The sequence below is a fragment of the Vipera ursinii genome (genome assembly GCF_947247035.1).
Source record: "Vipera ursinii genome assembly, chromosome: 6".
Lineage (NCBI taxonomy): Eukaryota > Metazoa > Chordata > Lepidosauria > Squamata > Viperidae > Vipera > Vipera ursinii.
In genome coordinates, this window is record NC_139515.1 from 59531359 (window position 1) to 59548681 (window position 17323).

A 17323-nucleotide genomic window follows, 5' to 3' on the forward strand; every position below is an offset into this window, starting at 1 on the left:
CACAACACCTTCTCTAAAATAAGAACCTAATATGATTCAATCCATCCCTCATAACAAATACATGTATGCTACAATTTAAAAAATCTGAATGACATACAGCACACAGAAACAATAACAAAATCCTCAGAAATGCACAGTAAAATTTCAATTCATTAAAGAAACCTAGAAATGTACATCTCAAAAGCTCACAATCCTTTTGCACATAAGTACCCATTAACTGGGTCAGAGAAATGAGAATGATATTGATAGTACTATTCAGCCAATTATTTACAATAAAATTGTAACCACCTTTTAAAACAGAATACTCCAGAATATATCATTACCCAATGGACCATCATCTATTGTTTTCTCTTCCTTTAACCATTTATTTACTGTACTTGTCTTTAAAAAAACTTGAAAGATATCAAATAAGCACTACTGGAGATATATACCTGGTTTTATTGCTTGTATATTCCTCTCAGAACCATGATGCACTGTGCTGTAAGTGTCAGGTGTTTCTTTCCCATCCAAAAAAGATGTTAAAGGATTAAAGGAGAGACAGAGGAATGTGAGAGCACAAAGCAGCATCCGTGAGCGATCAACCATTCCAAGAGCAACAGGTGGGGAATCAGGTTCATCTTTAACCTGTGGAAGATTCAGTATAGAAAGTTAGTTCTGAAACACTTAAGATAAATAGTTGCTCTAAATTGCACAAGGCTGAATTTTCAATATCTTCTTTATAGCAGATTTATTCTGATTATTTTCTTATAAAAATGTTCCACCATTACAAAAAACCCCCCAAAGGCCACTGAATTGGAAATAAAAGAAAGCCTGTAGATCTATTCATACTTTTCTCCAAGTGGTGGGTTTAAAAGACTTAAATAATTTAAACATTTACAATTTACTAAAATCACTTTTTATTTCAAATCTTATAATGAGATTTATCTTTGATATGTCTAATTATGCTTCTGAAGATCATGGAGCAATCTATGAACTAATCTGTGTACCGATGTTACTGTTGCAGGCTGATATAGTAAATCATACATGCAAGTATAAGTAGTTCTCATTAGGTTCAAGTACAATGCCTGTCTGTTACCAGACACTCACAAAAAACTCTGAAAACTTCATCTTTGTTGTAATCCATCCATCCATCCCAGTCCATTTCAATTTGAAGTTTCAGTCTGAAATTACCCATATACAATTTCTCTTGCAGATGCCTCTATTTATTTTTATCTCAAACTTGCCTCAACTATCCTGTTCAACGCAGTCATAGTACATCTCTCAACATTTTAGCAACTAGCATGATACACTGATATTGAGAAAGGCTTTATCCCTTTGAATGTTCTGGTTTATTCAACTATGATTTCTTTGATATAAAGCAAAATATTGCCCCAAATGTTATAGGATTTTTTATGGACTTTGGTACAGAATTTCTCATAATGAGAAGAGCTGAATCTGATAAGTCTGGAGGATTCAGTTGGTGAAAAAAAATGCCATTGCTCATTATTGATCAGTGATCTAGAAAAGTCAATGTAAAATGTCATAAATTACTGAAGATACAACTCTGTACTAATGGGAAGCAAATGACATATCTCCATCTGAATCAGTATCACACATGGGATCTTGTCTATGCTTCCCGGTGCAGATTGCCTAAGGAATATTAGCTACCTTTGCATCATCCAATAATGGACTTCCTGGTTCTGAATCAATTGAATAAGGGGAAAAGCCTGCTGGCGACCCTGAGTCAGAAGCTGGAGGAGACATCAATAGAGCATTTTGATTGAATTCATCCATCTTCAGATCCACATCATTGTCCACTAGACTGCTTAAGTCAAAACCCTTCAACAACTCTGTGAGAAAAGATCACACAGATTAATTATTCCATTCGCAGTACCTCATGTAATTAAATCCCCCTTATTAATTGCACATCTACCTGCTAAAAGCATAATCAATTAGAACATCAATCAATGCAAGGGGACATGAAATCATTTAATTAACTTTGATAATACCTGCTTAAATTAAAACAATGAAATGTAATATTTAAAACACTTAACTGTTTTTCTGGCTAGACAGCTTAAGGATCATGTTCTCCTGTCGCAATTTATGGTTAACCTGCTGTAGGTATTTAATGTAGTCAATAGCTTTCCTCAATACACCAGACTTGTGCATCTGAAAAGAATGCATATGATTGTTATTCAGCTACCTTGTCATCTCTTATCACATTTTTATGTAGCAGTAAACGTTTTCTTAAATTTGTGTACATATGTATGTAGACTTATCTTGAGGTAAGATATGCAGCTTATACATTTTACAAATAAGTAGGGGATTTAGGGTTAGATAACCTGTTTGGTATAGTCGTAGTTAACGTGCTAACCCAGAAACTAAGAGCCTGTAAGTTCTAGGCCTCCTTTAAACAAAGCTGTTTGGGTGACTTTGGCCAGTCACTCTGTCTCACACCAATCCACCTCAAAGGGGTTGTTGTTACAGGGAAAGTAGGGAGCAGAGGTATTAGATATGTTTACTGCTTTGAGCGATATGTAAAAAGGGCAGGATAAAATTATAGTTAGTCACACAATGAGCAAGATATTCAGACTGGATTTGGCATTTTTAGCCATCTATCAAGTTCTTCCCCAAAACTATGATTTTTAGAGATTTAATTCAATGGAAAAGGACACCAACAAGAACATTAAATAGCATGTCAACTGCAAACATGACAAATAGATTTGTAGCTATTGCAAATATTTTTGCTTTTTTAACTAAGCAATTCTTACTTTAGCATCTGTTCCCATGACTAGATCTTTCAGTTCTATGATCTTGTCATTTATAGATGATCGATATCTCTTCTCAATAATATTATGAGTTGTTCGCCTTTCTCCTTCCTTTGGTGGTTCTGGCTGCTTGGTGTTATTAGGCACTTGTTTAATGGGTATCTTCTCCTGCCCTCCCATCATCATAGGCATAGTTGTCAAGATTGCCCCATTGCCACCAACCAACGTCTAAAAAGTCAACAGCAGCAATTAATTTTTCATGTGACATGGTTTTCATATGTACAGTTAAGAAAAAGATTTAAAGTAAACAATGGCACATTTGGAATTGAACAATATAAGATAAAATTTGAAACTGAATTATGGGCAAATGATGAACATGTACCGTAATTGTTAAAATGTATACGCTTTTACCGAAATCTGAAATGAAAACAAGTTAAACAGCATATGATAAAACGAGCTAAGAACATTGTTTATAACATACAGATGTAACAGGAAAAACATGTGGCTGAAAGGACTGAAATTCACATGTATGTTTATAAAAAAAATATATACAATGAAGTACCATTGGCATATGAAACCAGAAAAACTATCTAGAATGTATAAAGGTATTTCAAATCTATGTTGGAAATGTGGAAAACATGAAGGGTTGAGTTATCATGCTTGGTGGACTCAAAAAAAGCCAGTAAATTTTGGATTTAAATGCATATAGAAATACAAAATTTTTAAAGATTAATATACAACTGAAACCAGAACTTTCATTACTGCAACTAACAGACAATTAGAAAAATATTATGGTGTTTGTACATGGTAACTGCAGTGAGATTATATGTAGGAAAGATGGAAAAACTTTGTAATACCAACAGTGAAAGAACAGTTGGTGAAGATGACAGAATTTGGAGAAATGGCAAAATTGACTTGTTTGATTAGGCAAAAGACAACTACTTTTGTTAGTGAATGGAAACTCTTTATAGGTATAAAAATGGAAAAGATAAATGTGATATATGGGTTTGATGATTAGAAAGGACAGAATATGGAAAGAAGGGAGCCACAATGTAATCTTAATGAGGATAAAATAAAAATGCACTTATAACTGCTGTAAAGAAATTTGAAAGCCACTGCTTTACCTGTTCTTTTTTCTTTCCTCTCTCTCTCTCTTCTTTCTTTCTCTTTCTCTCTCTCCTTCTTTCTTTCTTTATCACTTTTACTTTCCTTTATTTCTATTTTCCTTATCTTTTTAAAATTTGTATTGTTCAGTAAAATAATTCTTTAATAAAAATTAATAAAAATATGTGACCAAAATAAAATTCCACATTTTACAAACAACTAGGAAACAAAAGAATGGCTTACAATTCAGCAGTAAGATTATGTTCTATATAAATAAGATTTCATATTCTCTATATCAAAAATCTGTATAAAGAGGCTGGGAAAGACCCATCACTAAATCCAAGAACAGTTCTTATTTATTACAAAACCCTAAAAAAGCCTAGCTAGACAAACCAGTGACAGCTATAAACAATGCACTCTCCTATGTTCTTAAGAATTCATATATATTTCTGGATTCCAGTGGAATAACAATGCGACTACTTAGACATAGTGACAATGACACTGCTCTTTCTCATGACAGTCATGATTAGTGGCTTCCAACTGCAAAGACAGAACTATGAGCAAAAAAGACTGGTTTATGAGAAAGTCTCTTCCTAATCTAAAAAACTTAGGTATGTAATTTTTTTTACAGCCTCTTGCATGCTAGGCAGATAAAATGCTTTCAGAATCTGAACAGGTTTGCACCTGTTTTGTAAATTAAATAGCTATTTGTCCACATATGTACATTTTTCAAGCTGTGAAGAATATGTATTTTTTACAGACCGTGCCATAACAAAACTATTATCAGAAAGATAAAAAAGAAATTTAAAATATACAGCATAAAATGCTTAATGGATAAAAACCAGAACAAGAAAATAAAGGAATGTCAAACACCTAATAATATCAAGTTATCCTATAATTTAATAGGCCTGTGGGGTGAGAGGCATTGGCCTGGCAAAAAATAGAAATCAGAATAAGTGCCAGGCTGATATCCGTAGGAAAAATAGTCTTTCATCGGAGGAGAAAAAAGAGCTTTTTATTGGTCATCTCTCAGAGGATTTCACTTTCTAAAACTGGTCATTTTTTTAAATTCTAACTCTTTGAAGTTATAACTGAAACCATGACTTTTTATTTATCTTTTTTATTTATTTATATCCCACCTTTAATATTTGTATAAATAATCAAGGCAAAGAACATATCCAACATATCTTCTTTCTCCTATTTTCCCCCACAACAACCCTGTGAGGTGAGAGTTGGGCTCAGAGAGAGTGACTTGGCCAAGGTCACCCAGCTGGCTTTCATGGACAAGGCAGAACTTGAACTCACAGTCTCTTGCTTTCTAGTCCAGTGCCTTAACAATTAGGCCAAACTGGTTAATGGGAAAATAGCAATCAAAGGATACAAAGGAATGGAAGAAATAGAAAAGAAAAATATGTACCGAATATTAAAAAGATCTTTTCCTGCTAAGAATTATAGGGGAAGATCATATGCATTAAGTTAAGATATGACATTTAAGCAGTACTGATGTTAATGTCTATTATGCCTGTTCAACCATAGATAAAGTGTTGCTCCAGGAGAAAATTTTATAACTTTAAAAGGGACATCAGGACTTTAATTTCTCTGATGTCTAGTGGAAAGAGAAACTCTGCTATGCATGATTACATTTGCTGACTGTTTCTCCAATGTCAATGGAAATGATTATTCTTGACTTTGCATCACTGCACAAAATAAAATCAAAGTAGTTCTAAGATGAGTTCTAAGATGGCGGCCCCTGGATCGGCTGTGGCTTGCATTGGGTCTCAAAGGTGAAATGTTTTTGGAGGGATATAAGGGATATAGGCCACATGATCGGGAAGGTTTTAATGTGTCTGAGCAATGTGATGGGACTAAACTAACTTACAGCCGACAATCTTTGGTGGTATGGCAAGTTTTTAGCTGTTTCGGAACTGTTGGTGAGACCGTTAAAAGTTGTTGGCACTGTTTGAAATTGTTCTGCCGGCAGCAAGATCTTACTGCTGGCACAGAGACAGATTCTATTGCAAATCAGGGCTGTTTCCAAAGGAGGTAGAGGAAGATTGGTCCTGGGGCTTATGGAGAGAAGGAACTGGATGAGGCTGTTGGCAGGCCCAGAGGAAGAGAGAGAGGCTTTTGGAGGAGTTGGAGGTGGTGGCAATGTGCTCCAGGGGCGGAAAGGAGTGAGGCCCATTTAAGGAAAAGGTGGAAGAGGCAGGATCAGAAAAAGGAAAAGAGGCGAGGTTGTCATGCAGGAATACAAGCTAATTTGAGGACTAATCCGCATGGAGCTCCATTTCCATCTGTCCTGTTTGCCATTGTTCGCTCTCTAGAGACTAAAATGGACATTGTGAAACTTGAAACAATAGAACAAGGAGTGTCTATTGGAGGTGGTGACCCTTTGAGAGCTGTATATAACGAAATTTCATTTTAATGTATGCCGATTGGTGTACAAAGTGACAATGAAGTTGTTGTTTTTGTTGTTGTTAGGACCACTGGAGTAAAACATATGTGTAACAATAGATTTCTTTATTTTAAGAGTAATAAGCTACATATCGTGGACTCCACAAAAACATATTTTAATAAATTCAGAGTGACAATGAACAAGATAATATGGTAGGAGAACATAATATTATTGGCAGAGAAAAAGAAATCTAAGATGGAGGGAAGGTCTTAAAAATATATTAAAAGCACTATTGCAAATATTTTCACTGTGGGAAAAACTGGAAGACCAAAAGACAATAATACTGTGGCTACACAAAAAACTTGAACACATAAAGAGGACACACAAATAAGAGAAGTAAAGAAAAAGTGGTTACCAAGAAGAGACCTTTCAATAGTTTTAACTGTCATCCCCTATAATTCCCTCCTCCCAATATTTACATATATAGTCTGAAGAATTACATTGAAAAAATGCATATACATATAGATATGTGCACAATGCATACACATAGTTATCCTTTTTCATTCCAAGAGTGATTATATACGCTCAAAATACCCACTTCCCCCCAGAAAATACTATACCATATGTACTATAATGCTCATATGCAGTTTTAAGAATCTCAATGAGAAAGAACCCTATAAATAAAAGGAAGAAAGCAACCATTTGAGAGATAACGTGTGGAGCCCTACAGTATGATACCTGCAGAGCTGTTGTCTGTATGGGTGTGGTTATGGCTGCCAGGGCTGGATTCTGAACAGTAGCCATAACAGGATTGCCATCAGTTTTCAAGGTAGTTAAGACAAGAGAATCTGTCTTGATTATCTGTGGCTGGACCAGGACCTGGAAGGAGGCAAGACAGTAAACATTTAATGAAAACAAACAACAGAAATGGAAAGTTGTTATTACTAGTCCCTCTGTTACATTATAGAGTCCCACTATGCAAGAAACAGCCATAACTACTGTTTCAATATAACTTCTCTCTGAGGCTTCTTTCTACATATACCAGAGGCCCAGATTATACAGCTACTAACCTCATATATGTTACAGCTGACTTTCACTGTGGCATTCAATCAATCAATCAATCCAATTGTTTCCCTTAATTAATAAAATTGGCTTTAAAGAGTTTAATCTCCACCTGATAAAAGCTTTTAGAAGTGAAGTAAGGAATAAATTCTTTGTAATGCTCACCCGATCTGCTGCTGAAATACCAAACCCCCGGCTGCTGAAATTATTATAATAATAGCATTATCCTTTTTTTTTCCAAAATTTCTTTACTAATTTTTTCCCCAATACCAGTACTGTAATTCCTTTTTATTTTCTTATGTTTAGCCATCAATGACCTAGAAACCTTAAGGGTTTCATTACTTAAAAGCCAAACATCATGTCAGTGAAATTATTTCTCGCCTTGGAACAGAATACCAATATATACTACTCCCTTTCCTCCCTCAAGACACTAAAAGAACTCACTGGAACCTGCTGAACCTGAGGGGCAGCTACTGCCTGGACAGTCGCTGGTGTTAGCGTCTGGATGGTGCCACTGGTACTCTGTGTCAGTACCCTCTGAGCTTGCATGGTCTGGACCTGCTGTTGAATGGCAACTGGTTGAACTTGTGAGGAAGTCACCAAGCTTTGAACCTGAGGTTGCAGCACTAGAAAGAAGATAAGAAAAGTCTGAAAACGCTCAAGGGAAATTATGACTTCCACAATTAAGAACTGTAGTCTCTGATCCTTGGTGATAGGCTGTGTTTCAACAAAAACATATAGGTAATTGCTGTAGTTATCATAATCTAGCAACTAAAAATGAGCAAAATCCACCCAAAACTTCTTCTATTCAGTTTTAATATTTTAACATTACATTAGGACAGTACTGCCTTAACCAGTGATATATCCTTGATTTTTAATTACATACTTGTCTACCAGCACGAGTTTTTATAACTGTACAAATTTATATTTTAAACATATTTTATTGATTGTGCTGTTTAATTGTATTTCTCGTAAACAACTCTGAAAATAGAATATATATTTCAACCAAATAGCAAACCCTTATTGCAAAAGTATTAAAGAGTACAGACAGTCCTTGATCTAAGACCATCACTGAGCCTGAAATTATGGTTGTCAATAAGTGGGTCATTATGTGACCATGCCTGAATTTATTATCTATTACCATAACCGATTAAGTGAATCATTGCAGTTGTTAAGCAAATCCATTGTTGGAATGGATAAGACAAGGACTTCCTGTACACACTTTGCACTAATTTTCATATTCTTGTCTCTCACTGGCAACATGGATATGGTGCTAAATAATGCTGTATTCCAGATATTCTTAAATCATCTGTGAAGATGAAGGTAAGGATTTTTTTATCCTAGTGCTCTATAAAGCTGTGGTTTTATTGTTTTGAAGACCAGGGGAGTTACCTTGAAAACTTGTGGCCGCATTTTGGTATATTACAGGTTGCTGAATGATCCGGGTCTGGGGAGAGGAGCTGAAAGTTGGAGTAATCATCACTGTCTGTTGCTGAAGTGGGGGTTGAACTTGGGGGCGAGGTTGAAGAGGGGGTGCAGCCCGCTGTGGAGCAGGAATTGTGCCTGTTGACGGAGAGGTCTTCACTTGCACAGACTGAAGTTGTGGTGGAGAAGCTGCACTAGGAGAAGAGGATTGTAACTGTCCCTGGCTGTAGGCTTTCTGCGAAGTATCTGATATTCTGTCTCCATTACATGCATTGCTGCTTTGGAATGTGCCATATAACTGTTCAGAAAATAAATCTGGAAAATCTCCAACCTGATTGCTGACAAACTGTAGCATTTCTATAAAAAAACACAAAAATGGAAAACATGATTAGTTTTCAAAATTCATCAATCCTGAAATGAAAAAATATACAGCAAAAGCATGCATTCTTTTAAATAATATTAAGTTTGAAAATAATTAATCAACAAAAATTATGAGTGCTGCAGTCCAAGCTCCTGAATGGCCTCTGCTTATTGTTTCTGATTAAAAATGGTGAATCTTAGATAATCTAAGAATCTAGGATAGAGATCACTTTCCTCAAATGACTGGGTATAATTCTGTTTATGGCCTCATCACTGAATGCCTAAGTGGTATATATGTAGGTTCATATACAATTTTTTTTAGATTAGAATATGAACTATTTGTAACCATACTTTAGAAAACCAACTTTTGCCACAATTATCTATAATTTTGTCTCATCCCAATTAAATTATCCCAATCAGTCATTTGTGAACTGCCTTTCTGGAAAATTCAAATGATTTAAAATATGATACCTTATTATTAAACAGATGTAAAAATGTTACCACTTTCACTTCTCCAGTAGCAGCTATTAGAAAAACACTGAAAATATGGGCCTTTCCTTAGACATTTAAACCTGAATGTTTGGTATTCCCATCCAGAGGTGTATAATAAATTTGAGTCCTTAATTATCAATTAATAGTTTTTTGTTTTTAGTTGGTATAGTTTATTTTTTATATTTTTTGTTTATTGTATGCTGCCAGAGTTGCATTGTTCAAGTTCAGCAGCCATATAAACTGCTCTAAATAAATAAATAAGGGATCCCAAGTTGCTAATTCTAGTAATCACAAGCACTCAAAAGTTACCTACTAATTTTTTATGCAATAAGCTTAGAAAATAAATCCTGTAACTGAAGAATCATTAAGCAGCAAAGCTTAAAAATCTGTAATAGTATCTAGGAAATGTTTAGGGCACAAATACTCAACCATGTGCATTTTTTCTGCTCATTTGTTATTCTGCAGTCTTTGTCAATTTAAATCAATATGAGCTATTTCCAGGAAAAAGGATTAAAGTGTATTAGATTCAATTAAATGATATATAATATTTTTTTAAAAACTTACTAAGCAAAAAATGGATCAAATGAAAACAAAAATTCTACTCCCTTGACAAAGCTCAGCTTAGAAGACATATAAAAGCATCATCTCTCTCCATTTTTTAATCCCACATCTTTGAAAGCAAAAGAGGAAAATTCTGGATTCTGGACTATTACAGCATGGCTGGCTAGGGAATCCTCGGTGTTTAAATCCATACATCTTAAAGGTGCTGAGGCTGAGAAACACTCATCTAATCCTAAGGATCCAAGGATTTTTTCCACATTTGACTTTTAAGATTTTTAAGATTTCAAAAACAATAGTTTCCCATTAAAAGAGATTCCTTTATCTATCTAATGAAAATATAAGCTGCATTTGGAACCTTCTCAATTTACTTCAGAAACATCCAACACATTTACCATTGCTGTTAAAATAAAAATCTTAAGTCCATTGCCAATTTACCCACCTGAAATTAGCATGATTTGATTGATAAAAAGAAAGTTGTGTTCATTTTAGGGCTACTAGATCTGGGCTGCAAGAAGCCTAAACAAGTATAAGACAGCGGGAAGGAGTTGATTTTCTTGCTGATATCTAGCAGTCATCAGAATTTTTGCAGTCCAGGTTTGGCAACCTAATTAAATTGTTTTTAAATTTATGTAAGCATTCTAACTTGGCATGCAAAAACAGCTTCTCTTGCTTTTAAAAATGTAAACAAAACAATAATTACATGTTTAAATAAGTATGCTTCTTATTTACACAAGCCCACTTCTGTTCTAGGAAAAAAAGGAGCCAGGATAGGAATCTATTCTGTATTTATGTTAAAAATTATTTGTTCTAGGTGGCTTTTCACCTCTGATAATGCTGCTTAATACAAAAAATAACAATGGGAAAAGGTGTTCTTCAGAAAAACAACAAACAATGCAGTTCAACATGAGGAGCACCTCCTAAATTAGAACTCTAAAGACTCTTCCCCCCAATACATTCTTTTTCATAGTGAAATTAATGTCATATTTTGAAAAATTAGGCAGCCCTGGTCAGATTGTATTTTACAATAATCCCTAAGTGAAACTGACACTTCTATAGTGTACAAAGTATATCATCTGTGACATTGTTCTAGTAATTTAAATGCACAGTATTTATCAGCTGGTGGCTGGATGGAGTCACTGAAGCAGTAGGCATGAGCCTAAATTGACTCCAGAAGATGGTAGAGGACAGGAAGGCCTGAAGGAACGTTGTCCATGGGGTCGCGATGGGTCAGACACGACTTTGCAACTAACAACAATAATTTATCAGCTATTTATAGATTCATTTTTTAAAAAAAAATTGAAAATATTTCAGGTGCAATAATTTGCATATTCTTTCAGCCAATATTTTGTAACAGTATTGTTACAAGTTCTGTTGATCTCCAAATGATAAGAGCCCATCACCAAAAAGCTTACAGAACCATTAAATTTATAAATTATGCTGAAACAGAATTACTTAGGAAGCACTACACTTTAGAGCAGTTTTTTTTAAACTGGGCAATTTTAAGATGTGTAGACTTCAACTCTTAGAATTCTCCAGTCATTCCAGAATTCCCTAGAATTCCTCAGTTAGCGTGTTGGGGAATTCTAGGAGCTGAAGTCCACACATCCTGAAGTTGCCAAACTTGAAAAACACTACTATAGACTATGCACACCAATCATATTGTCCATGTCAAGGACAGAACACTAATAGAAATCTGAGCAAGGGCAAAATACATTGTATAGTCTCCTAGAAAGTGCTGGCAAATTTTTATTATTTATTTATTTATTTATTTTTATATACCGCCCTTCTCCCGAGGGACTTGGGGCGGTGTACAGAGGAAGGTAGGTATACAATTAAACAATAGTAAAAACAAATGAAACCCCAAGAGCTATCAGGCCAGGCCGGACTGCTGGAACAAGTAAGTTTTTAAGTCGCGCCGGAAGCTGCGAAGGTCGGGGGCCATCCAGATTTCGGTAGGCAGGCAGTTCCAGAGGGTTGGCGCACCCACTGAGAATGCCCTCCCCCTGGGGGCCACCAGCCGGCATTCTTTGACCGGTGGCACCCTGAGGAGACCCTCTCTGTGGGAGCGCACAGGACGGAGGGGTGTTGACGTTGGCAGAAGGTGCTCCCGTAGTTGGTGCTAGCGTGCAGCCGATGATGGGGTTCCATGGACAGATGCTGTGGAGCATGAGATCCCCATGCTGTCTCGGGGCTTCTGGGAGAAAAAGTAGGAGCAGGAGTGACTTGTAACCACCCTCTGGCTTCCCATTGACTTTATTTGCGGGAACCAATCAAGGAAAGTCACAAATGGCAATCACATGACCATGGAATGCTGCAACCATCATAACTGTGAGCCAGTTGCCAAGAGCCTGAACCGCAATCACATGACCTCTGGCCACAACTTCAAGTTTGTAGTGCATCACTGTAACTCTGAACAGTCACTGAACAAGTGGACGTAACCCAAGGACGACATATATATACTTGTTGGCACTAAGTAAAATTTTTCAGCCTCAGCAATTTATAAAACAAAAACATCCAACACAGAACTTTTTTAAAAATATTTTTATTTTCTACTCCTTTTCAGTTATTTGATTAAGTGCTTTGACTCTGAAAGCTACATTTCAAGTACAAACTTGTTTTTTGTTAGCAAACAAAATATATTCCCCATTCACATATAAATACATGAAGATGTATGAATAAAAAAGGGGAATCATAAATCTGTAAAGGTGAGTCAAGTCACTGCAAGCAGAAATTTGGTTTTTTAGCAAAAAAAATTCAAATGTTAATGTTAAATAATATTTTGATTCATGTTAAAACTGGGCAGAGAAAATAAACTGTACCACCTTTTTTAAAGGTTAGGCAAAAAAGACATGACATTAATTGCCCAAATTTTACCTTAGGATTTTAAATTTAGATTAACTCAAATGTCACTGAAAAAAGTAAGTTATAAAAATTAGGAATACAGAAGCAGCATATAAATGCCAGAGGATAACTATATTAATGTTAATATTAGTAATCTTAATCAGAGTTTTCTTTGCCTGCCTGAAGTATTAGCTTTTATATGTTCCTTATATCCAGGCAATTTTGGTAGATACTGTACTTTTTCCTGTTTAAACCTGATTATATGCAACCTCTGAAAGTTTTGGCCTACCTTTCTGAGTGTGTCTAAAAGTTGCCTTCAAATTATTATATTTAATATAACAGATAGCAAACTATTTTAATAGACTAATTAGGAGAGGATGGTCACTGTTCACCAATATCCAGTAAACAGAAAATAGACCATCATGAGTAATTTGCATAATGCATCATTTATCTTATGGTTATCATCATTCCAACGATACAAAATATGTCATTTGTTACCAACAGAAAAGAATATTTGTAGCTCAGTGTTGAACTGTGGAGTCCTTGGTGCTCTCTGAGCTTGGTTATTTTCTTGCAGACATTTCATTAACCACTCCCACAATACTGACCGCAAGACACTCAATATAAACAGAGATCAAACCCCATTCCCTTCTTGCACTGAAAATGTTACCTAGTTGGGTAATGAAAACAACCAAGCTCAGAGAGCACTAAGGACTCCATACATCATTTGTATGATGTCATAATGCAAATTGGCAGATTTGACTCATTGCATGTGGTCCAGGTCTTCTCTAAACAATGGTTTCACTGTACATACGTTAACTACATTTATTATATCACATTTAAATATCAGATTAAAATGCCCAAAAATCTTGTACACTTCATAATTTTGACTGCCAAAATGACAAATTTCCTCCCAAATTATCTCTGTATCATTTTGATACAGATAGACCAAGTGGCTTATTTGATTGATTGATGGTTGTCACTGGGGGGGGGGTAGGGGATTGTTGCTTTTTTGTTGTTTTTATATTGGGTTTTTAATGTTTGTAAGCTGCCAGGAGTCACTGAGAGTGCGTTGGGCAGCAATATAGATGTTCTTAAATAAGTTTTCATAAATTTTCATAAAACCTTCCAGTCCCAAGCACTCACAAATCATACAGGTTCACATATAAACTTTTTACTGTTCTTTGTCACTGGATGAATGCACTCAATATTTCGTGTCAATATCACATGCCAAGAAATACAACTGAAATAAACTACTCCACTAATATTTAATGAAATGCACAAGGGCTTCTGATAAAACCCGCAATTCTAGATATTATTTCTGTCTTCTAAGCCATTTTGAGATGCCTAAAACTGGAATAGATCTAAGAAAGTCCTAGGCATGAATGTTAAACATTAAAGCCAACTGAATTTGAGGGAACTTACTTCCAAATAAGGATACACTGCGTTCCCCTGCAATATTATATATACAAATACACACCCTTGCTCAAACAATATATTTATTCCGAAGCAAGGAGGCATAGCGTTGTATCGCAAGCATACCTTAAATTTAATCTAAAGAATAACTCTCAAATTTCCTATCCCAAATTATAGGCATCTGAATTTGGATAAGTATTAAGGTAAAGGTAAAGGCTCCCCCGCACATGCATGCTAGTCGTTTCCAACTCTAGGGGCCGGTGCTCATCTCCGTTTCAAAGCCAAAGAGCCAGCGGTTGTCAGAGAACGTCTCCGTGGTCATGTGGTCGGCGTGACCAGATGCCAAAGGTGCATGGAACACTGTTACCTTCCCACCGTAGCGGTCCCTATTTTTCTACTTGCATTTTTACGTGCTTTCGAACTGCTAGGTTGGCAGAAGCTGGGACGAGTAACAGGCGCTCACTCTGTTATGCAGCACTCGGGATTCGACCCCGCCAAACTGCCAACCTTCTGATCGAAAACTAACTACGGCTTTGCACTGGGAGACACTTGCCAATTCATGTGTGACGCTGCTCTGGGAATCCCCAGCCATTTAAATCGGGATAGTTGTGCATCGGTGGCCGACAGACAAATACACTTAGCGGCACTTCGCCCCTCTGGGCCGGGACCGCAGATCCGCACCGAGCTGCGCCTTCCCTTTCCTCCGCGGTTGCTGTATCTGAGGGGGGCGATAGTGGGCACAGCCGAGCGCCCGCCTCGTGTGCACTCACCATCGATATCGCCCAGTGTGAGCTCGTCGCCGAGCTCCGTCAGGGTCTCCATAGTCTCCATGCTGCTCAGCTCGCCGTTTTCCATTGCCGGCGAGGCGCGCCCGACTCAGCTACAGCGAGTCACCTCGTAAGAGGGCGAGTCACCTCGTCAGAGGGAGCGGCGACACCCCCACCCCACCCCCGCATTAACTCTTCCCTAGACGGGGATTGCTGCTTCAGCTCGAGTTCTCCGGGCTTACATCCCCAATCGGCGCCATTTTGCTCCAACTTCTGTGAACTCCACCCATCCACCTGCGAGGAACCACCGCCGCGCGCGGCTGGTTGTCCATGAGACCAGGTCTCCACTGTCCAATCAGCGGACAGAGCGGCTCGTGGTGTGATGGCGCGTCAGCGATCAGCAGCTTTCATTCGGATGCGAGGCATCTTACTCCTTGCCGGACCGCCCTCCCGGTTTGAATATGTATGAGAAGGCGGGAAGTTTATGAAATATTAGTTGAAATTGAAAACAGGAGGGCGCTATTGATTTCACTTTCACAGCCACGACTTGTTTTGGGTATAGTAAAACGGACGCAAGAAAAAGAGAACATTGTAGATTCTCTTACACAAAAAATGGCAAAACTGGAAGTACCTTTCTTTGGACAATCTTAACTTTGTTAAGACTGCCATGAAGGTGAAGTTTGATGTTAAGAAAGATGGGAGCCCTTTATGAGAAAAGTTTTGTCAATTTAGCAGTGAAATCTAAGTATCTCTATCAGAAAAGACATACGGTCCTGTGGCACCTGAGTTATCTTTAAAATCAAATTATTAGAACGCTTTGTTGGATCACAGTCCGCTTTAACCACCAAAGGTTATGCAATAGGAAATGTGTTAATTTCTAGTCTAGGTGATCCTAAGACTGGTTTTGCAAAAGACAAACAAATTATTAGAACGCTTTGTTGGATCACAGTCCGCTTTAACCACCAAAGGTTATGCAATAGGAAATGTGTTAATTTCTAGTCTAGGTGATCCTAAGACTGGTTTTGCAAAAGACAAACATAGTCACTTCCCTAGAAACTTTCAGATAGTGTCTGGAATCCTATTTGTTGAGGAAATTTTTGTTTTTTTCCCCAAAATTGTATAAACAATCTCTATTTGACTTTAAAGTTTTGTTACACATTTTGCCTCAGTATGCATATGTTAAATCTGGTCAAACCTGTCTGGGTTTGGAAACTAAGTAGAATGGGACTTAGCAATACTTGACAGGAGGCTGCCAAGTAATACCAGGGTAGAAGGGAAGACTGGGAAGTGGTTGTGGGTGTGTATTCTAAAAAAAGTGCCATGGAATTGAACTCTGAAGATTTTACTTTTATCCAGTATAATGAACCTTCCATCTTAGAATACTGGATCATGGAACCAAAAGAATCTTTGCCATAATAAAATCTGCTAGTCATTAAATACCACTCATCCCAGCTTCTGCCAACCTAGCAGTTCAAAAGCACATAAAAATGCAAGTAGAAAAATAGGGACCACTACGGTAGGAAGGTAACAACGTTCCGTGCGCCTTTGGCGTCTAGTCATGCCGGCCACATGACCACGGAGACGTCCTCGGACAAGCGCTGGCTTTTCGCCTTTGAAACGGAGATGAGCACCGGCCCCTAGAGTTGGAAACGACTAGCACGTATGTGCGGGGGAACCTTTACCTTTACCTTTTTTATGTGCCCTTAAAATAAAAATAAAAACCATAGGACAAAAGTGAGTTAATGCTCCATCTTTTTCCATTTAAAAATACCATTGAGCATTTCTGATGCGGACATAACTTTACAGTTAAACATTTACTCCACTTGATTCCAGGATTTTATGCTACTGAACATCAATGTTCATGAGTAACTAAAGCTATAGATTAAGGAAATAGATCTTTTCATTGACTGAAAGTTTGTGAAAGCTCCACATATTGCTTTATGAGTTTTATTGCCTGAAACTGTATACAAGCCATGCCTTGTATATCTTTCTGATGTGAAATCTGGTATTGATACTATATCATCTCCCTGAGAAAATTCTAATATGTCACCATAAGTTAACCGTTTATATTTAGTTTTCATTTCTCTTATATAATATGCTTCTTATGCTGAGAGCCACCAAGGTATTTTCAGAGACAACCTGGATTTATAGCT

The 17323-nt window shown here is 36.9% G+C and overlaps 1 protein-coding gene across 1 annotated transcript in view; it reads right to left on the reverse strand.

Moving 5' to 3' along the window:
* Nucleotides 1–15450, reverse strand: part of SREBF2 (sterol regulatory element binding transcription factor 2) — a 33615-nt gene extending 18165 nt beyond the window's left edge. Inside the window, exons 1-8 of the mRNA XM_083366513.1 lie at nucleotides 15174–15450; nucleotides 8701–9090; nucleotides 7753–7934; nucleotides 6985–7125; nucleotides 2751–2975; nucleotides 2034–2148; nucleotides 1648–1829; nucleotides 432–624 (exon numbers count right to left, since the gene is read on the reverse strand). Of these exons, the coding sequence (XP_083222639.1) occupies nucleotides 432–624; nucleotides 1648–1829; nucleotides 2034–2148; nucleotides 2751–2975; nucleotides 6985–7125; nucleotides 7753–7934; nucleotides 8701–9090; nucleotides 15174–15258 (1513 nt within the window). The 5' untranslated portion in view covers nucleotides 15259–15450. The remainder of the gene's footprint in view (nucleotides 1–431; nucleotides 625–1647; nucleotides 1830–2033; nucleotides 2149–2750; nucleotides 2976–6984; nucleotides 7126–7752; nucleotides 7935–8700; nucleotides 9091–15173) is intronic.
* Nucleotides 15451–17323: the final 1873 nt, after the last annotated feature.